This window comes from Brettanomyces nanus, chromosome 3 (genome assembly GCF_011074865.1).
Source record: "Brettanomyces nanus chromosome 3, complete sequence".
In the NCBI taxonomy this organism is placed as follows: Eukaryota; Fungi; Ascomycota; class Pichiomycetes; order Pichiales; family Pichiaceae; genus Brettanomyces; species Brettanomyces nanus.
Genome location: NC_052376.1, coordinates 104,475 through 125,929, shown reverse-complemented (window position 1 = coordinate 125,929; position 21,455 = coordinate 104,475). Strand labels below are relative to the sequence as shown.

At 42.2% G+C, this 21,455-nt stretch overlaps 10 protein-coding genes across 10 annotated transcripts; 4 read left to right on the top strand and 6 right to left on the bottom strand.

Moving 5' to 3' along the window:
• Nucleotides 1–247: 247 nt before the first annotated feature.
• On the top strand, nt 248–1,012 carry FOA43_002701 (uncharacterized protein; the record flags this gene model as incomplete). Its single annotated transcript, XM_038922985.1, has 1 exon — nt 248–1,012. The coding sequence occupies one exon, from the start codon at nt 248–250 to the stop codon at nt 1,010–1,012; it is 765 nt and encodes a 254-aa protein (XP_038778913.1).
• Nucleotides 1,013–1,836: 824 nt separating this feature from the next.
• On the top strand, nt 1,837–4,176 carry FOA43_002700 (uncharacterized protein; the record flags this gene model as incomplete). Its single annotated transcript, XM_038922984.1, has 1 exon — nt 1,837–4,176. One exon carries the CDS (start codon nt 1,837–1,839, stop codon nt 4,174–4,176), a length of 2,340 nt encoding a protein of 779 aa, XP_038778912.1.
• A 360-nt stretch (nt 4,177–4,536) lies between these two features.
• FOA43_002699 (uncharacterized protein) lies at nt 4,537–6,672 on the top strand (the record flags this gene model as incomplete). Its single annotated transcript, XM_038922983.1, has 1 exon — nt 4,537–6,672. One exon carries the CDS (start codon nt 4,537–4,539, stop codon nt 6,670–6,672), a length of 2,136 nt encoding a protein of 711 aa, XP_038778911.1.
• FOA43_002698 (uncharacterized protein) lies at nt 6,673–7,629 on the bottom strand (the record flags this gene model as incomplete). The annotated part of the gene is made up of 1 exon (XM_038922982.1): nt 6,673–7,629. The coding sequence occupies one exon, from the start codon at nt 7,627–7,629 to the stop codon at nt 6,673–6,675; it is 957 nt and encodes a 318-aa protein (XP_038778910.1).
• A 113-nt stretch (nt 7,630–7,742) lies between these two features.
• FOA43_002697 (uncharacterized protein) lies at nt 7,743–9,041 on the bottom strand (the record flags this gene model as incomplete). Its single annotated transcript, XM_038922981.1, has 3 exons — nt 7,743–8,544; nt 8,819–8,832; nt 8,925–9,041. The coding sequence occupies 3 exons, from the start codon at nt 9,039–9,041 to the stop codon at nt 7,743–7,745; spliced, it is 933 nt and encodes a 310-aa protein (XP_038778909.1).
• Nucleotides 9,042–9,184: 143 nt separating this feature from the next.
• On the bottom strand, nt 9,185–9,922 carry FOA43_002696 (uncharacterized protein; the record flags this gene model as incomplete). Its single annotated transcript, XM_038922980.1, has 1 exon — nt 9,185–9,922. One exon carries the CDS (start codon nt 9,920–9,922, stop codon nt 9,185–9,187), a length of 738 nt encoding a protein of 245 aa, XP_038778908.1.
• A 258-nt stretch (nt 9,923–10,180) lies between these two features.
• On the bottom strand, nt 10,181–11,341 carry FOA43_002695 (uncharacterized protein; the record flags this gene model as incomplete). Its single annotated transcript, XM_038922979.1, has 1 exon — nt 10,181–11,341. One exon carries the CDS (start codon nt 11,339–11,341, stop codon nt 10,181–10,183), a length of 1,161 nt encoding a protein of 386 aa, XP_038778907.1.
• A 308-nt stretch (nt 11,342–11,649) lies between these two features.
• FOA43_002694 (uncharacterized protein) lies at nt 11,650–13,344 on the bottom strand (the record flags this gene model as incomplete). The annotated part of the gene is made up of 1 exon (XM_038922978.1): nt 11,650–13,344. One exon carries the CDS (start codon nt 13,342–13,344, stop codon nt 11,650–11,652), a length of 1,695 nt encoding a protein of 564 aa, XP_038778906.1.
• Nucleotides 13,345–15,619: 2,275 nt separating this feature from the next.
• FOA43_002693 (DNA replication licensing factor MCM7) lies at nt 15,620–18,139 on the top strand (the record flags this gene model as incomplete). Its single annotated transcript, XM_038922977.1, has 1 exon — nt 15,620–18,139. The coding sequence occupies one exon, from the start codon at nt 15,620–15,622 to the stop codon at nt 18,137–18,139; it is 2,520 nt and encodes an 839-aa protein (XP_038778905.1).
• Nucleotides 18,140–18,175: 36 nt separating this feature from the next.
• FOA43_002692 (uncharacterized protein) lies at nt 18,176–20,110 on the bottom strand (the record flags this gene model as incomplete). The annotated part of the gene is made up of 1 exon (XM_038922976.1): nt 18,176–20,110. The coding sequence occupies one exon, from the start codon at nt 20,108–20,110 to the stop codon at nt 18,176–18,178; it is 1,935 nt and encodes a 644-aa protein (XP_038778904.1).
• Between the last annotated feature and the right edge of the window lie 1,345 nt (nt 20,111–21,455).

The following is a 21,455-nucleotide window of genomic DNA, read 5'->3' as shown; positions in this document are numbered from 1 at the left end:
GTCTCTAAGGTCTCGTTCAAGGGACCAAGGACTAAAAGAACAGTAGCTACATCTATTCCTCTTTTCGAATAGTAAAGAGGTCCTTACTTCATCTTCAGAAAGGTTTTACTAGTAAAATCATGTGACTGTTGGGCATATGACCTTTCTCAGCCTCACTCGACCGAAAATTTTCAACGGACTTTTAATGGTTGGAGGTACCTCACTGAAGCGGTGATCATCCTTCTACGTTTGAATTTGGACATAGAAAATGTCCGATGATGATGAGTTAGTGCCGATTCAGATGTTCGCCGAGCCAGAAAGCTATGTGGTGCCTACGCCAAAAGGCAAGGAGATCACTTATCATCTATCAGGCAGTGGAGAACCCGTATACGTAAATTTACTCGGCTCCTCACCGTTGTATGGTCATATTTTAACGAATGCATGCAAGTACTTAGCAGGATATTTGGAGAATCATACGGAGGACCTTGTTAAAACTAAAAATGTTTTAGAATATGGTGCTGGAGGCGCTTTACCTTCACTTATATGTGCCAAATCGGGTGCTTCAATGGTGGTGGCCACTGACTACCCCGACGCAGATCTAATATCCAACATTCAAAAGAATATTGATCAAAATCATGTCAATGCAAATTGTAAAACTGTCGGATTTATTTGGGGCAATGATCCCAAAGAGATTATGGCTCAGTTGGATAGTACGCATGCCGTAACTTTTGATACAATCATTCTCAGCGATGTCATTTTTAACCACACTGAGCATTATAAGTTGCTTAAATCGTGCAAGCAAATGTTGACGCCTATAACGGGGAAAGTATTAGTCACTTTCTCCCCTCATAGACCATGGCTATTCAAAGAGGATATGGATTTCTTTAACAAGGCTGAGGAGCAAGATTTTGCATTTGTTCCCGAATTGGTTGAGATGAAGCATTACTTGCCACTATTCAAAGACGACAAAGACGAAAGTACTAAGGAGATTAGAAGCCGCGTTTATTTTTACATGCTTCATGCGTCAAAGTAAAATAAGGTGCCAGGTTTATAGTATCTCCCTATGAATCAATTATGCATGTAGATATATAGACCAGAAGAAGGAAAATGCGTTTCAAAAATAGAACGGAAGCTGTAGGTTTCCTTAATACGACCAGGTTGTAGCCTGGCCATGCATCAAAATCAGAATCAAAAGCTGATGCGCGTTTTGGTTTCGACGCTTGCGGCCTATTGAACGCCAAAAATGGCTGCTTTCCTTTCCATTAATTTGCGTGGCTCGCTAATCTTAGCTGCTGAAGCCTTTTTGAGATCATTCTGAGGCTTGATTTGGCCCACATCTAAAAAAGCTTGATCAGGGCGGGAAAATATTATTTCCTAATTTGGACTAATGACATGCGTCATCAAACGACAGGACCCTCGGATCAAAAAAAAATATTTTGGAGCTTTCATAATTGCATGGTTATGGGTATACAAGAATGGTTAATGCTGTACGAATGTATATCTTCGTAAGTATAATGTAGCCTCTCTGAGAGAAGTTGAGTGAACGATGTAAACTCGTAAAACTAACCAACCTAGACGAAGAAAAACTAACAATGTCAAGAAATAATTGCCCAAATCCCTAGGTAAAAAGAAACGACAAATGAAGAATCGCGTTAGAAGGAGATGTTCAATCGATTTAAAGGGGGGGCTGATACTTACATGCGGAACAAAAAGAGAACTATTTGTACTGCCTAGCCATGCTGCAGGTATAAAGTACGAGTACTAATATGCCACTATATAAGCAAAGCAATCTCCTAGTAACGGTTGAAACTATTTTACTAATCAATTCAAAGCATACATACATAATAATTATAAATCATGAAATTTTGCAAAACAGCCATGGCAGCTATTGCTGTCGGTACCGCGTCTGCAAGCTGTCTCTCCGGCGAAGTTGCCGTTTACTGGGGTCAATCTGAGGACACCGCTACTTTATCGGACACTTGTGATGATGATTCAATTGACATCGTTATTTTGAGTTTTCTAACGGAATATCTTGATCCATTGGCAATTAATCTTTGGCCGGCTGAATGTTATCCAGATACAAGCAGTGGAGTGTGGAGTTATGCTTGTGATGGTACCTCGGGAAGTACGGATGTTGTGTCTGGCATCAAATACTGCCAGAACAAGGGAAAGAAGGTGATGTTATCCATTGGGGGTTCTACTGGAAGTACTGTTCTTGCCAGTGATGAGGAAGGTGTTGAATTTGCCGAGGCCCTTTGGAAATATTTTGGACCACAAAATGATACCAGCATTGTCAGGCCATTTGGAGATGCAGTTTTAGATGGTTTTGACTTTGATGTTGAGGGAGGCACCGGTGTGGGATTAGCTGCTACTGCTAATGAATTGAAAGTGTTATTTGCTGAGGATTCGAGTAAACAGTACTATATTTCTGCTGCTCCTCAATGTCCTGAGAATGATGCTCATGTGGGAGACTTGTTGGACAATGGTTACGTTGATTACGCATTCATTCAATTTTACAACAATGAGTGCTCTCTTTCAGGTACGGACTTTAATTGGGACTGGTGGGCAAACTGGGCAACCACGGAAAGTTACAATCCAGACATTAAGTTGATGGTTGGTTTACCAGGCTCTTCTGCTGCTGCTCCTTCTGGTGGTTATGTTACTCCAACTGTCGTTGAGGAGGTTCTTCAAGATGATGTTCTTCCAAACTCTGCCAACTTTGGTGGTATTATGGTTTGGAATGCATACTATGGATCAAACAATGTCATAGATGGAACGTCATTTATTGATTCTATGGCCGATCTCTTGAATCAAGTTATTTGTTCTGAGGAGACCGCAAGCACAAGTTCTGTTTCAACCGCAAGTTCTATCTCAACCGCAAGTTCTGTCTCAACCGCAAGCTCTGTCTCAACCGAAAGTTCTCTTTCAACCGCAAGTTCTGCGGCAAGTTCTGTTGCAAGTTCTGTCGCAAGTTCTGTCTCAACCGAAAGTTCTCTTTCAACTGAAAGTTCTGTTGCAAGTTCTGTTGCAAGTTCTGTCGCAAGCTCCATCTCAACCGCAAGTTCTGTCTCAAGCATAGATCAAAACAGTTCGTCGGCTATTCTATCCACATCTTCAAGTATTACAACATCTGAAACTGCAGAGTTGAGTACCCAAACTTCTAGCTATTACTCTTCTTCTGAATATGCTTCGACATCTTCTGGACTATCCCTCTCTGTTGAGCCTACTTTCTCCATTGAATCGTCTACCCAGCCCTCAAGTACTTTCTCTTTCCTTACTGTCACCGTTAGTGGTAACTCGTCTTCGTCATCTATCCTTTCAAATCATTTCTCGAATACTACAGTCGAGGCTTCCACGATTTCGAGTGAAACTGTTTCCGTTGCTCCAGTCATTACTGGCATTTACGATTCTTCGTCCTTGTCTTATTCTTTGGCTTCTCAAATACCCTCTTTCTACACCAACTCCACTGAATCTATACCAGCAACCAGTTCGGATTCAAGCATTCTTTCCTTATCCTCTAGCACAGATCCCTCCTTTTCATTCACTTCTGATTCATCTGCTGCATCTTCGGATCCAGCCGTTCAATACTCTTCAACTGCTTCAGCTTTAGATACCCTTGCTGGATATTCCGAGTACTCTACGGATGCTGAAATGGCCAGTATGACTTCGGATTATGCTGCTTATACCACTGGAGGTCGCATTTCAACTCCAACCTCTGACTCTATCACTGAGGTCAGTACTGATGCTGAGACTGAAGTCATTAAGCCTGCCTACGATACCTACACTCTTACTACCAACAACGTTACCATCGAAATCATTACTGAGTGCACTACTGAACCTTCTACTGATATTCCAGCTTCTAGTTCGTCTTCTCCTGAAGAGTCAAAGATATCAATATCCTCTGATGAAACCTCTACCATCATTGAAACCATCACTACCGTCACCGATGGTCAAACTAGTGTTTTCACTACCACAATTTCAGAATGTTCAACAGATGCTACTTCTACACTCACTTCTTCTGCTCCTGTTAGTACCTCCACGAATGCAATGTCTACGTCACTCACTTCTTCGACTACATCCGTCGGCACTCTTCCATATATCCAGACTTACCAGGGAGCTGCTGTTGGAAACTATGATGATGTTTCCAATTATGGCATCTTTGCAGTTGTCTTTGCTGCGTTCGCTTTATTGTTCTGATCAACAGCACTATTTTGATCAGAAAGATCTAATGCCATTCATTTATATTTGTATTTTCATTGTTCCCAAAGAAATCGCAAAAGATACCATTCCGATTTCTTTCTTTCACTTCTTTTTTCTTCAATTACTACCTACTTTTTCATTAACCTTGTATTTCACTAAGATAATAAATGGAGAGCCTAGCATACTCCCTTTTCGATGACATTTGCTCTGTACCAAGTGCACCGCCATAAGCGCGAAATGAAAAGAAAAGAAAAGAAGTTTTCCAGTACTCGATAGAAACTTGATGGGATAACTGAACCTGACGCGTCTTGGCTTCGTTAGTTAATACAGCAAATTAAGGAACACTTGAATCCCAGAATGGAAGTAGATAGACCTTTGGTGCTTCCTATTGCTCTCAAACCATCGAATTTGCGGCCCATAGCTTACCGTGTGCTCACAAAAAAGTATGGCCTAAACATTAAGTCCACCGCGTTGGAAAGACTAAGTGACTACATTGGACGCAATTTTGGTAACGAATGGCGAGGCCCCACAACTGTAAGCTTTTTGGAACAAGTGGGACGGATGTGGAAGGATCAGAATCGAGGCTTATTTATCAATGGTGATGGTGTGGACGAGCTCATCAAAGAGATTACTGTGAAGAATAGGAAGAAGAACAAGAGCGCGAATGTAAGCAGGACTAAGACTAAGATGACTGAAGAAACCTCAAAGGCGCGTGGATTCGAGGTATATGATGATTTAAAGGCTGCTCAAGGAATCGAGGAGATTGGCGGAAGTCAGGCAACTCAGGCGACTCAGGCAACCCAAGAGACCGGAGGGACCCAAGAGACCCAGGAGACCCAAGAGACCTTGAATACTCAAATACTTAACGGTTCACAGATGGATATCGATGAAGATGAGGCTATAGATTGGAAAGATTTCTTCAAGGTAATTGACCCTTCGCGTTATACGAAGTTTAAGTATGATGCTAGAAGGAAGCAGTTTGAACTAAGCCGGCATGATGGAGATGCAAAACGTATAATTCTCCCAACGGCAGAAGATACTGTTAACTTCCATATCAACAAGTTTCACCTGTTAAAGGAAAAGCTCCTTAGAAACGAGCATTTTCAGCCTTCGACATTTAGTTCGATGAATTCTATCACGGGGTCAATTCATCCAGGACTCGAAACTCAGCAGATCACCCCCATTAAGAACTTGTTGGGACGACATGGCCAAAATTTTGCATTATTTGGTCTACTGACCATCAATGCCATGGGATTATGGCAATTACAGGACGATACTGATGCGATTGTGTTAGAATTGTCACAATGCATATTTCCTACAAATTGTTATATTATTCCGGGTAATTACTTGATTTGCGACGGTATCTACTCAAACAGTGGTAAGTTTTACGTGAGTTCTATCGCACCGCCACCTCCGGAAGACCGTGATATATCTTTGAATGCCTTGGGGAACCTTGATTTTAGTGGTATCTACGCTCAGAACGGTGGCCGTATAGATGGAGCTATCAAAAGAAGACTCCCTCTACTTGAAAGAAAGTTTCCCGACCACAAAATTTTATTTCTTGGAGGTGATATCTTTCTAAACGATTTGGAAATTTTAGAAGCCTTGAAGAGATTGTTCAAAGCATTGACAGAGGAGATTGAGGAATCTGGCTCTGAGCCTTTGGCCATCGTGATGCCTGGATCATTTGTGGAAAAGCCACTAGATGTGACAGAGTTTTCTTCCTATTCGCATATTACCTCATCTGGATTGTACAAGTCGTATTTTGATTCGCTAGCCTCAATTCTTGAAAAGTTCCCCAAGATCTGCTCGACGACCAAATTCGTTCTATTGCCGGGAGATAAAGATCCCTGGAGTTCGATGGTGACCAAGAATGCCAATGCTATTTGGCCAAAGTTCCGGATTCCAAGCGTGTTCGGAACCAGGCTCAGGAGGGGGGTCAAAAATATCGATTGGGCATCGAATCCTTGTAAAATGAACTATCTATCTCACGATGTTACGATAGTGAGAGATGATATAGGGGAGAGGTTTAGAAGAAATGATATTACTTATGTTTCGAAGCAGATGGAGGAACAGGAGGTGAATAATAAGCAGAATAATGCGACCGAGAAACTAGAGAAAGAGACGCAAACCGAAACTGACAATGACGATGACGATGAGGAGATAATCCTTGAAATAGACAAAATGACTAAGCCTAAACTGACGCCAGAGCAGATAGAGTCAAGGAAAGTAGTGAAGACACTTTTAGATCAAGGGGATTTGTCACCGTTCAGCGTGCAGACGAGGCCTGTCTTGAGCAATTACTGGCCTCTTTTGAGTCTTATCCCGCTTCCAGATTTACTAATACTCGTAGATCCATCAACGCCTCATTTCGATTTGATTTACGAAAATTGCCACGTTTTGAATCCAGGAAAGTTCTATAAAGATGGAAAGATCAGCTATATGGAATATACTCCATCCACCAGAAAGGCCAGATTAAGACAACTATCTTGATCATTTGTACGGATATTTCTTGATCGTCTTAGTTATCGCTGTCGGCAATGCATATATAGGATCGATACTTGCCAATCCATATTTCCCCAATAGACTTAATCCAGCTAGTCCGAAGTATGTATGATAAACGTCGCACTCGTTGCCTGGTCTGTCACTAATTCCACCCGTGTCACTTTGACTATTCATTATAAACTGTACGAGCTTTTCACCGTCTACGTAGTTCAGCTTTTGCAATATTCCAAGACATGATAACACCCACCAACTGTAGCAGACGTCGGGTAACTTCTCTGGTCGGCCATTCAAGCCTCCATTTGCCACCTGCCGGTCACTAAGCCACCATTCTAGTGTTTCCTTATTAGGAAGACGATCCAAAGCGTTACAAATGGCCAAAGTAGCTATACATGTAAATGCCTGTGCAGCGTGAGACTCCGCTCCTGGCATGATACCGAATGAGCCGTCAAAATTCTGGCATTGAAGAATGAAGTCTACTGCTGGCTCAACAACTTTAGGCTCTAGAGTCTCCAAAATGGCCAATGATTGAATCGCTGTGTACACAAAACGAGTGTCTACCTCGCCAAAACGATCTCCTTCGAATGATCCGTCATCCAATTGAAGACTCACTATGAATTGAATCGTCTTCTCTCTCTTGTCTTTATCTAGAGCATCTAATGAGTCGTATAGTTTGAGTACTTGTAAGGCAGATAATGTGGACAATAAATGGGCATCATGGCGAGGTGCAGAACCAAAACCACCACAGTTAGCATCGTAGCAATTCATTATAAAGGAAACAACATCCTCCTTCTTGAACTCATCCTCATGATGCATCAAGAACAATGCACCTATTCCCCAATAGAGCGCATTCATCTTGAGGTGTTCGGCCATCCAGTGCTCCAAGTACACAGGGTTTCGAAACAAGTTTTTGATGTAATCAACATGCTTATCAATGAGTAGCGACATGTCACGAGCTGTCAGAATGTAAGATATAGAGAAGAGGGAAAGGAAATGAAACGTACTTGCAGAAAAAAATAGATGCTTGTCATTAATTTTTGTCATTAATTTATGTAAACTATTCACAACTTCGGCTCGTCCTCAGTACCGTTTCTTCTCCTATCGAGGACCATAAATTGTAATTGTTGCCGTATAGAGTTTATTACTAGTCGCTGACTGTTCAGCTCTTCCTTCATCTGTAAGTTATCAGTTGCTAATTTACTGATCATCTGCTTACTCGCCTCGAGTTCTCCCAGAGCTCTTTTCGCTTTCTGAGCATTTAGTCTCAGCCGCTCAAAATCAGTGATTAGCTGTGCATAATCCTCTTCCATGCCCCCGAGGATCTCGTTTTCGCTACCGTGTAAATTGCAGGAGACCTCTTCCAACTCCAAGGGAAAGCCTAAGTTTGTAACCCGTCCTTGAATCACAGAATCCAAAAGAACAGACAATTCCGATTTCAACAAGTTGTTCTCCCCGGTCAAATCGTCCATTTTTGTTTCCTGAGAAGTCAAGTATTCAGATAGTTTTACGAACACACACTCCTGTAGATGGATTCGTTGAAGTATCTCTTTGCTGCCACGCCAACTACAGCCAAATTTCTTTCCCGGACACTTGACATAGATCTTCTGGCAGTACTTTTCGTGCTTTACAAAGTCTTTTTGAGGGAATTCTAAGTTGCAGCCGTGACATTTGACCATATTCTTGGTACATTCTTGGCTCAAATGCCATTCTTGGTTAACCAAACTCACCATCTCTTCACATTTTTCACAAGGATACTCGATATGTGGACAAAAAGCCTCCTTTTTATCACTTTTTTCCAAGTATCTTCTCTCACTAAGTTTTTTACATGGCTTGCCATCCATTCCGACCAATTCACATACAAATCTGGTGTATTGGCATTGCTTTAAAAGATGTAATTTGATTTGCCAGCGTGGCCCTATCCAATCACAGCCTCGTTCCTTGTTGCAACATCTTATTTTAAGATCATCGGTGATATTAGAAATAATGATAGGAGACGAGAAGATCTGATTTTTTTTTGAATGCATATGAGTATCATCACTACCATCAATACCACTGGTACTACTACTATCCGGTTCAGATACCCCAGTTTCGTTTGCCTCTTCATAGTATAGCAATGTCCTATCTAAGGGGCATTTACTCCCCATAGGTGACCTAATGGCCTCCATAATGCATGCCCTGCAAAATGTATGTCCACATATAGTTGTGTAGGGATTAACAAAAGGCTGTTTGCAAATGGGACATACAAGATGATCATACTTGGCGACATATTCCAAGGATCTCATATCAACAACAGGTTCCGAGTCGACAACGTCGAATCCGCGCGGTTCCGTCGAAGAACCGTCTTCATTAGGTGAATTCATGACGCCAAAACAAACAGCAAAGGAAGAGTTACTGAAGGAAAAAGAGTGAAAAATGCTGAGAGGTTTAAACTACAGAGGTTTTTTTTCTCGGTTATGGATATAGTATAATGTACATTTGAGTAAATAAACGTCTTTTTTTTGACTCAGGAAGTTGAAATGGTAACGGTTCTGTATTCCTTAATGGAGCCAACGGTACCACTGATAGTTCCCAAGCCAATCAGGCCTGTGGACGGCACCGCCATTGTTTCGTACATGCTCTGGAATTTCTGGGTGTACATGGATGGAATTACGGTAGTTATACCTCCGCTTACCGTCACGGTAACCCACAGCGTAGTAGGTGCAACAGCGGATGTTCCAGTTGCCGTGGTACTCGTATCTATCGTAGTTAGCGGTGTAGTAGTTAAAGTAGTAGTTGGTGTAGTGGTAAGCGATGTATCGAGTGTTGTGGTGGCTGCAGTCTTGGAAGTGGTGGTGAGGGCTGTACCGGCCACACCAGCCGTAGTACTGGTAGTTATTCCTGTAGTAGCTGTGGTAGCAGCATTAACGGCTGCTGTGGTAGGAGTCGTAGCAGCATTAACGGCTGTTGTGGTAGGAGTCGTAGCAGCATTAACGGCTGTTGTGGTAGGAGTCGTAGCAGCAGTGGCCACAGCAGTCGTAGCAGTCGTAGCAGCATTTACAGCGGCAGTAGTTGGTGTGGTGACTGCAGTAGCAGTAGTTGCAGCATTGGCGGCTGCAGTAATTGCTGTGGTGACTGCCGTAGCAGTAGTTGCAGCATTGTCCGCGACAGCTTTAGCAATGGCGTCATCAGCCGCAATAGCATGGACGACATCCACTAGTGAAAATCCTAGTAACGTGAGCAGATAGAACCCAGATAACTTCATGGAGAGAGAACAAAGAGTGAAGGTGAAAGAGAAAGTGAACAACAGAAGAGAAACAAAATTGAACCAGGAAAAATTCGAGAGGCTCAGCTGATTAGGCGGCCCTGTTTACTGGTGGCACGGGGGATCGCTACCACGGGGGAACGCGACTACAAGAACGGGTGGGCCGTCGCTACTGGGCCGTCGCTACTGGGCCACAAGGCTGTTCCACCGGGCGCGAACAGGATCAGAATACCACTAATCATTATTATATACCACATATCAAGACTCGTTTGTCTTGACCATCTCCTCCGTCCTCTTTGCCATCTGTTCATTCCTGCTCACCTCTCTCTCCATACTCTTCATCTTTCTTGTCATCCTTTCCAGCTTCTCTCGAAGATCCGTGCCAACTCGAACTCGTCTCCTCTTAGTCTCTCTATCATCATCACTGTCACTCTCTTCAGATTCTCCTTCATATTTTTCTCTTCTTCTCTTCTTCATTTTCCTTAATTCTTTTATCAACTCATCCTTTTGCTTATCAACCTCCCTTCTTTTCTCTTCTAGTTCTTTAACCATCCTTTTATAGTGTTTCTCATTAATTTCCGCCTCCATCTCTAACTCTTCCATCTTACTTTCAAATTTAAGCCTACTACTCTCTTCTCTTTTACGCATATTCAATAAGTCTTCTCGAATGCTTGCCAATTCTCCCATAACCCTTTCATCACCATCATCTTGCCTAAGATCCTGTTTTTTTTTCTCTATGCCTTCGACCTTTTGCTCCAAACTGTTTGGCCCTAGTCTCTCTAAACTCCTAGATTCTAAATCTCTATTCAATCTGTCGAGGGCTATTTTCTTTTCTCTAATGCTTCTCTCAAGATCTTCATTTTCTTTCATTTTCCCCAATTCTTCTCTGTTCCATCTTGTTAGTCGTGTACTTGTATTGTGGAGCTTCTCGTCTTCACCCTTTTCATTAAACAATACCGAACTAAGTAGTTTGGATCCAACATTCGACAATGAATTTAACAATCCATGATGCTCCACTTTCTTGATTCGGTAGTTTGAGTCTATCCTTCTTGTCAACGGAGATCTTTTGCTGGCTTCTCTTCTAACGCTTTCTAAAACTCGCTCACTGCCTAGTCTATCAGGATGCGATATGTGTCTAATCGGTGACTCGCCCATCAATTCATAAGTTCGTCGAGTCGAAGACGGTTTAAGAATAGATCTGAGCTGATGTCTTGGTGAATTAGACGACCGAAGTCGGTTGGTGATTGTATCTTCAGAATCAGACTCATTCATTGATCTTGATCTGAGGTAATCATACGCATCAGCTTTTCTTCTTCTTTTCTCTTCGTCACTGAGAGTCCCAGTAAACCGAACCTTATCTTTTAATTTTGATGATGTATCATTGCTCAATGGGCGTCTTAGACGGGGGATGAATGACATGATAAATAGGAACACAAAGAAAGAGTGAACGAACAAAGGACGACACGCGTTAACTAAGAAAAAAAACGCGAGTACTCGGACTCATTCACTCAATTCACTATCTGTTGTACGCGTTTTATCTGGATATTTGTCGGATCAACCCACCTCTAGCCAAGTAAGCCCAGCTTTATGAGCTCTGTCTTTGGTGATACAACATACTATCAAACTTTCATGCTCACATAAACTTTAAATATTTCGAAATAGGGGCCTAAATGAAACTATACATAAACCGAGATCTTTCATTATCCACACAACATCATATTAATTAACTATATGGAATCGAAATGCTCGTCTTCAATTAGTTCTTCAGCCTTCTTCGACATCCTTTCTCTATGCAACTCATGCTGGCGCTTTCTCTTCTTGGCAAGTTTCTCCGAAGTCTTGATATTGAATCCACCCGTAAGCACCATCTGTACCTCTTCCAAGCTCAAGTTCGATAATTCTGGATAGCAGAAGTAGATAAGCACTATAGAAACTGCAGTAAGTGATGCAAATAGAGCAAACGTACCAGTTGGCGTAATATTCTCCAACATCGTAAAGAAAGTGGATGAAATAACTAACGATCCTACCCAGTTCGTAGCGGTAGCATAAGAGGCTCCTAAGCCTCTCACAGACTGTGGAAATAGCTCAGACTGCTGCCATGGAACATTACCTATACCGATGGCATAAGAGGCCACAAAGCAGATCATGAACACTATAATCACAATTCCCCATGAGGAGACACTTCCATTAAGCTTGGCAGCGTGATTCTCAAACTTGATGTCCACAAAATGGAAAGCAATGGCACAGAGAGCCAAGAAAAGCATCATAAATGGTAACGAAAGCATAAGCATCCGTCTTCTTCCAACTTTGTCGATCACAAAGAATGCCAGAATAGTGACAAAGAAATTAGTTCCAGCCACGATAAGTGACACGGCAGTTGAGTTATTAAACCCTATGGCCTTGAAGATGGTGGCCGAGAAATACATAAGAGAATTGAATCCGGTGAACTGTTGAATGGCCTGCAACGAGCATGCAAGGAACAAGGCTCTGAAATTAGAAGGAACTCTGTGAATCTCCAAAACCGAATTCCAGTATCTTTGCAGCACAGAATCACCACGAATTCCAGCGTTGGCCTCTTGAATTTCTCTGATCTTCTCATGAACCAACTCGGGTGTGGCACCGTTATAAATTCTGGTAATAACTTTTTCTGCCTTGTCGATATCATTCTTCATAATCAAAAACCTAGGGGTATCAGGCAAAAATAGGAAGGAAACGAACTGAACTGCTGGAGGAATAATGGAAAGCCCAACAACGATTCTCCAACCGTTGTGGACAGAATCCAAGCCTGCACCAATTCCATAGGCTATCAATTGACCACCAGTGATACCGAGGCAATTAAGAACCACCAGACGTCCTCTAAAACTACTTGGAGCCAACTCCGCTATGTATAGGGGAGCAATAAGTGAACCGGTACCAACACCGAAACCCATTATGAATCTACCAACGATCATGGGCCACACGCCATGGGCAGCACATTGAATGATACTACCAACAACAAAGAGTATATTGGACACCATCAAGACTGGCTTCCGGCCGAAGTAATCCACAATAATACCCGAAATAACAGCCGTAATAAAGGCACCAAGAGACGTAGCAGCAGTGATAAGCTGCTCCTCACTATAGGTCAACTCGGCACCAAAACTGTCACCAATCGACACCAAGGCAGAAGAGATATAACCGGTATCATAACCGAACATGAAGCCAGAAATAGAAGCCAAAAAAGTAAGGAATATCACCATAAGTGATGGTCTCTCATCCTCTAAAGCCATCATAGTAGACGTACTATCTTCATCAGGTAAGGGATCAATAGAAGCACCTAACCTGGCTGCCATGGAGTCTGAGTCTGAGCCATAATCTCCACTGGTTACCTCATTAACTCTTAGAGCCTTCATAGGTGACTCGAGATCCGTATCTAATAGCATGAATAGTGAATAGAGAAGAAAGAGATAAACGAGAGGATAACGAAAAGAAAACAATCAACGTACTGAACAACAAAAATAAAGAGCAAAGTTTATTCTTTTTATTTGTTTGAGGTCGCGGGAGTTGCGCGGTCCTTGTGCCGAGCGCGATGTCCAATGAAAAGCCCAGCAGAGTCGAGGTGTGGAGAATCTGCCGAGGGTGAAAAACTCGGCAGAAAGCCGGGGTCCGTTCTTGCAGAGCTGTTGCAGTGAACGGTTTGATCTCCCCTACTCTCTAGCCAGAAGAGATTTTACATCGAGTGCGGCGGGTGGTAACGTGCATGACTGGAAAAATGAAAAAGGAGTAATCAGATCTATGCGCATTTCTAGGCGGAGTAAGTATCCCACGAGACACTACAAGTCGCATGTGCTCCCTGAAAAGTATTTGTTGGGAAGCGAACGGCTGGCTATGTAGAGCTATTAGACAGCTGTGTTCAACTACTCTTTGATACGGATTTTCACGTGCTTATACTCTGCACGGATATATTTATCCCGTATGGTAAGTATGATTGTTCCGAGTGTACCAGTATGTGATCGTGGTTAAAAAAACAGTAATAGAACATGGCTAATTAAAAGCTGCTACAACTAGGAAGATTTAATTACTCTAATAGTTCGGTTAATTAGTATTTCTCTTGTATGTGGCTTGTAGGTTTCTGATCTTGAACTTAAGTGACTGCTTAGACCACCTGTTAAGATTCTATGGGTTTTCTTCAAATTCGTTCCAAGCTATTCAAGATAGAGTTAGACGAAAGCAGTAGAAGAATAGGCCAGAAAGAGCCGCAAATAAAATTGAAGTCTCTGTCGGTGTAATGTTTTGCAGAAAGTGATACCCAAGTAATGGAAGGCTGTAGTATTCAGTACCAAGAAGGTTAGCATACATTACGAAATAATTAATATTGATGATGGTGGTCTTCGCAGTAAGTACCCCTGGACTGGAATGAGATTGGTACTCGTCAACTTCCTGATCACTTTTCAACAAGAGACATGTATATTCGTGACCGAGAACCTCAGCGTATCCTGAAAGATGAATAGGAAAGATAGAATTCGACAACAACCAGAATCGTTGGGATACCAGAAACCCCTTTTGTTGGTGACATAGGACAAGCCTCCACCGAGTGCACAGGCTGTTACTCAACCACGGACAGTAATAAAACAGTTCAGAATAACCGGTCTATTACTTGGGACCAGAATCAGAACATTAGGTGTGGTGCTGAAATGTTTTCTTCTTTTACGTTCTCGTATGCAGTGCTCTCTTCATTGACAGTTTCATTTATCTTAAATTTCTGCTCCTTGACAATGATATCAGAGTTGGCATTGAATCTGGAATTGTATTACAAGTGACGGATCCGGAACTCGAGGTGTGTCATTTTATATGATAGGGTTTTTGGTAAGTTCGTCACTAGAGATATTTTGCCGTTTCTCTGACTTGATAATCTATCCTACTCGTACGTGGGCTGACTTTTAGCAGAGACAGTAGAGAGATATAAGAAATAAGAATAAATGATAACCGAAGTTAAATCTTTGTGAAAACTGGAGGAAACACAAATAAAAGGAAAGAAACTTGATAGCTTTACTTGATATCCACTATATCTGCTTAAACTAAGGTTGGAAAAAGGATTTAATGAAGTCATATGTTAGTTGTGACATGTATTCGTCCCAAAAAGGAAATTTATATGCGGAAACACCTGGAAATGGGCGGCGCGACTCTTGGGAATCTACGAGAGTGATAAGGGTGATGATACTTACAAATCAGATGATGAAAGGCAGGATAAACCAGAGGCTGAATTACTAGTTACCGTTGGACCCTATCTTCTGTTCCATGTTTATCTTCTGGTTGGTAGTTGGAAAAAGAATGTTTTCGATTTGGGGAGTTTAAAAAGAAATACTGGAATGAACATCGCTGTACCATAAACCACTGCAAATCTGACACCTCTGAATCATTCGGATCCCGCAGCTATATTTTTAGAATGCTGTGGCATTGTCCAGTACCACACAAGTTCTTTTTTCTAAATACTTCTACCGTAAGTTTACCCACGGCGTACTTGATCACAATTTTACTTAGCCACAAAATTAGTTTCTTCTTTAGACTTTTACGCGTCTGATGCAACTAATTTCCCCAAAGAGGAAATAAATAATCTTAAAGTCTCGAAAAAATTTTAAAACGTGTATGAGCAGAAAGGGCCTCAAGTTGAGAGTATTCAAGGCGATTGGTTATATCTTCTCCAAACATCAATCAACAATGGCCACACTAGCAGCTGCACCAGTCACGGGTGCCATTTTACCCGCAGTTCAGATGAACATTAACTATGCGGATCTTAAAGAACAAGTGAAGGATTTTTTGCTGCATTATAAGTCCTCTGCCTCTTTAGAGGAGGCCAAAGAGGACAATAATGATGGCATTTACGATCACAGTGTTAACGAATTGAGAATTGACGAGGAAGACATTGAAGGTATTGGTAAAGGTCCTAAATATATGTATCTTCTTCAGAAGGTTGCCAATAGACAGCTTAGTGCCTTATCAATCGAACTCGATGACATTAAGATGTACGAGGAGACGCAAAAACCCGGAGGAGCAGGTCCATCCTCACATTCTGCTGGTTCCTACGGTTCTCGTTTGACGGATATCATTGTTAAGAATACGGAACATTTTGTTGAGTTGTTTTCGCAGGTGATTGACGAGATTATGCCCCAGCCTACAGTAAATATCTCTCATAAGGACGACGTCTTGGATGTGATTATTCACCAAAGGAAGTTACGAAACGCTCGATTGATTGAAGAACGTCAACGGGAATTGGTCAGTAGTGGATTGGTGGGAAACAGTGCCGAGCAGCAGCGTGCTGAAAACGCTGCTGCCTCCGCTGTCAATGACGACTCTATGGATCTATTCCCTCCTCAGCTCACTCGTAGGTATAATTTATACTTTTGTCCTCTAACGGGAGCCACTCTTAAGGGTCCGGCCAAAGCTCTTGCTGTTCGTGAAGTCCGGGGAAGTCATTTAGGTACCCTTATTACCGTTCGTGGTATAGTGACACGTGTTTCTGACGTCAAACCTGCCATTCAAGTTAATGCTTATACGTGCGACACCTGTGGTTATGAAGTATTCCAAGAAGTCACCTCAAATACATTTACTCCGCTGACTGAATGTACATCTCCTCAGTGTATGAGCAATCAGCATCGAGGCCGACTTTTCCCCTCTACCCGTGCGTCAAAGTTTATGCCTTTCCAGGATGTTAAGATTCAAGAGCTTGCTAGCCAAGTTCCTGTTGGTCAGATCCCTAGAATGCTCAATATTCATGTGACAGGAGATTTGGTTCGTTCCATGGATCCCGGTGACATTGTAGACGTGGCGGGAATATTTTTACCCCTTCCTTACACTGCCTACAAAGCCTGGAAGGCTGGATTACTTACCGAGACTTATCTTGAGGCACAAAGCGTTAAGCAGCATAAGAGGAAGTATGAGACTCTTGGTTTAACGTCAGAGGCTGAAGAGAAAGTCGCTGAAATCCAGTCTGAGGGACGCGTTTACGAAAGATTGGCGTCTTCCATTGCACCAGAGATCTTTGGTTACTTGGATATTAAAAAGGCCTTGTTGTTGCTATTGGTTGGAGGTGTTACGAAACAGATGGGTGATGGTTTGCGAATCAGAGGAGACATCAATATTCTATTGATGGGAGACCCCGGTGTTGCCAAGTCCCAATTGCTTAAAGCCATCGTTAAAATGGCTCCAAGAGGTGTTTACACCACCGGTAAAGGTTCGTCCGGAGTCGGTCTTACTGCTGCCGTTATGAAGGATCCTGTTACCGACGAAATGGTTCTTGAGGGAGGTGCATTGGTCTTGGCAGATAACGGTGTCTGTTGTATTGATGAGTTCGATAAGATGGACGAGGGTGATAGAACTGCCATTCATGAAGTGATGGAGCAGAATACGATTTCTATCTCTAAAGCTGGTATCACCACAACCTTGAATGCCAGGGCTTCTATTTTGGCCGCTGCCAATCCATTATATGGCCGTTATAATGCCAAGTTGTCTCCTTTCCAAAACATTAATCTTCCTGCCGCTTTGATGTCTCGATTTGATATTATGTTTGTCATTCTAGATAAGCCCGACAGAGAGCAAGATGAACGGTTGGCAGAACATGTGGCTTATGTGCATATGTACAACCATCAACCGGAAACGGACTTACAGCCGCTTGATGCTACCACAATGAGACAGTTTATCTCCATGGCCAGACGGTTTAGACCTGTCATTACCGCAGAAGTTCGTGATTATGTGGTGCAGCAGTATATCAAGATGCGGAAGGAGAGTAAGAAGTACGAAAATTCCAAGTTCTTCTTTGGTCATGCCACTCCAAGAACCTTGTTAGGCATACTTCGTATGTCTCAGGCCTTGGCCAGAGTGCGTTTCAGTAATGAAGTGGATGTCTCAGATGTTGACGAGTCCTTGAGATTGGTCAATGTTGCCCGTCAAAGTTTAAGTGATAACAGTGACAACTCTGAAGATGCCAAAGAATCTGATGCGTCTAAAGTGTTTTCCCTTGTCAGAGAGAAGATTCAGGATGAGTTGAAGAACAACAGAGAAGATGAGAAATTGGTCTCGATTGAAGTGCTTCGGGATGCGTGTATCGGTAAGGGATTCACAGAAGACTTGTTCAAAGAGTGTATCTATAGATACCAAGCGTTGAACCTTTGGCATCTTATGGATGATAAGGAAAGCTTGGCCATCTTGGGTGATTTTGATGGCGATGTTGACATGAATTAGCTAGCCTCTATGTATTATGGAAACTGTGTAATTAAACTATATTATTTCGGCCAAACCCAAGTCTTTTTTAACAAGGGCTTTACAAATAGGATGGTATCCTTTTTCCCATCTCTGGAACGTCTTTAATGCCAACTCTCGGTCAACTTTGTTAAGTAAGACATAAGAAGGTCTCACAAACTTCATTCTACCAACAGTTCCAAGCCAGTCGGCCAATTTCTGGTACGAAGGCTTGATTCTTCCTGTAAGCTGTAATCTGAACCACCTGAAAAGAACCTCGGCATTTTCGGACTTCGCATATTTTGCATAAACCCGTCCCATGATTTCGATAGCCTCTTTACCATTTGTTGAATTCCACTTAAACCCATTCTCACCATCAGATCCGACTAGCGTATCCAAAAACACCAAGTTCTGGTTGGCACTGAACGATTCAATGTCAGCAGCTTTAAATACAGATTTAAGCTCTTCAGGATACTTTGAAGCAACAGATATCCATTTACTCGCCAAATTGTAGCACTCATCAACCATCTGGGTGTCAAATTTAGGCTTTGGAGGTAAGCCAGGCTCAAAAAGCCATATCTTCCAATCTATGGTATCCAAGAGATCTTTTTTGTCCTTGAAGAATCCGTATAAAGTGTTCAAAAATTCATACGTGTCCAAAGACTGATACTTGTACTTAGAGAAGTAATATTTGATGAATGGATCAAAGTTTTCCTTACCGCCAACAGTCTTTTCAATTGTATAAAGCATATTAGAACCCTTTTCATATGGAACGGTACTGAACGAATCGTCTGCATCTATACCATCTTTCAAGTCCTGAACCAATCTAGAGAATCTTTCTGCAGTGTCGCCCATGGCCTCAATAGAGTTAACCAAATCTGTCCAACCAATGATGGAACTGAAGTCTCTGAATTTGTCGCCGTGAATTTTACCCACAATACGACGCTCTAGGTAAACTGTCCAGCCTTCGTTCAACCAAAAGTGCTCGAAAGAGCAGTTGGTAATCAAATTACCTGACCAACTATGAGATAACTCGTGGGCAATGACGTCAACGTTTTCACGGTCACCAGATACTAAAGTAGGAGTGGCAAACGTGCAATTAGGATGCTCCATACCACCAAATGGCATTGATTGGGGTAAAATAAGAACGTTGTACTGCTTCCATTCGTATTCAAAAACCAAATCTTCGGCTGCCTTGATGAACTTCTCAGTATCAGCTTCAAATTCATACTGGCATTTATCAATAAAGGAGGGTTCAGAGTAAACGGTGGATCTAGGACCAATAGGGGCACCAACAATATTACCAGAGGCAATGGAAGCCAAATATGATGGAATAGGAACTGGTTGTTTGTAACTATAGACGAACAGTGATGCATCGGTTGCAGAAGGTTCCTTACTGACTAGTAAACCAGAGACTAGCACGTTCAAAGGAGACGTAATATTATAGGTGAAAGAGGATTTAACGGATGGAGTATCGAAACAAGGGAAGAAGGACCTGGCATGAGTAGGTTCACACTGAGAGAAGAGATAAGGAAGCTTACCACCGTCGGTCTGTTCGGGTTCAAGCCATTGGAGAGCAGTACATTTCTCTGTTGTCTCATAGTAGATCTTCAAAGTAAATGAGTCATTAGCGTTGGACTTATAATAGATGACAAAAGGAGAGCCAAGAGGTTCTTTTCTCTGCTTAACTTGAAAAGAAGTATCCTTATCGTTGACAGTGACTTTCTTAACGTCCAAGAAAGATGAGTCAAGGATGATTTCTTTAGCCGGTTTAAGAGTTTCGATCTCATGAGTGACAGATCCAATCAACCGTTTCTTGTGGAAGTCAACAACAAGATCCAGAGTGGAATGATTGACCTTAAAATGACCATAGTTGGAATTAGTGGACGGGTCAATCTCAGGAGATCCGTTCTTAGGAAAATGAGGAGCCAAGATCTTCTGTAAGTGAGAAGATATATTTGGATAAGTTGACATTGTTCTTAGGGAAAAAGGAAGATATCTAAACATGTAAGAGAAAAAAAAATTAACCGATGAACGAGATAAGGGAAGATACTAGAAGAGTGATGTCCGTGCAATGTAAGGCGCGATGCGATAGGATCAGAAGTAGTCACGAGGTCCAGAGGCCGTAGAAGGCGAGATGAGGTGTTAAGGAAGTGATGGCCAAAGTGAAATCCTGGTAAGCAGAATGACAACAAAGCGGCTAATGAATGAAGAGAAGAGAAGAGGTTTCGATGAAAGTTAGGAGGACAGTCTACTTATATAGGCCTTGTGCATATATTAAACCAGTGATCCATGGTTAGCAAAATAGGCTGGGCGGTCGCCGTCGACCGACCATGCATTTGGGACGCTTGAGAGACATCATCATGGCATATCAATTTGTGTGTATGTACATGACGGTTATGCTCCGAAGGTCATTGATATAAGGGGTATTTCTGATGATAAATTAACCAAAAAAAGCATATGGCTGTCATCAGACGGTTATGGACAACGGGTTTCTAGAAGCTATTATTGATTTTAGAGAGTTGTAGATATGATTATCAGTAGGAGTAGAAAATCTCCAGTTGCTGCAGAATTCAAAAAAGTATGAAGTTCACACCTCGCACCTGGCGTCGAAAAGAGATTCGCGAACGCAGAGCAGAGTCCTGGCAGCCAGAGCCTTCACAGAGCCCGGGCAAACGCTCCCCCCGCTGGCAGCCTCGCGAGATTCTCACAGGCCCTGGAGGGAGGACTAAAAAGTTTTCACCAGTTATCATTTGTACATTCTTTTACCAAAGGGTTGACGTTTTTGTTTTCATAGATAAACGTATTAGCATAGACGACTATAACAGGATGCAAATTTTCGTTAAGACGTTGACAGGTAAGACCATTACCTTGGAAGTGGAATCTTCTGACACTATTGACAATGTCAAGCAAAAGATCCAGGACAAGGAAGGTATTCCTCCAGACCAGCAGAGATTGATCTTTGCCGGTAAACAATTGGAAGATGGTAGAACTTTGTCTGACTACAACATTCAGAAGGAGTCTACTTTGCACTTAGTTTTGAGATTGAGAGGAGGTATTATTGAGCCTTCTCTTAAAGCTTTGGCCTCTAAATACAACTGTGACAAGTCCATTTGCAGAAAGTGTTATGCCAGATTGCCAGCAAGAGCTCACAATTGCAGAAAGAGAAAGTGCGGTCACTCCAATCAGTTGAGACCAAAGAAGAAGATTAAATAAGCGATTTGTTGGTCGCTGGTTGCTGCCAATGCTGTTACTTGTTTACTGGCAATGAGACCTTCGTATTCGTATGTAATTTTTTGTTGCTTAGTACAGTGTTGCA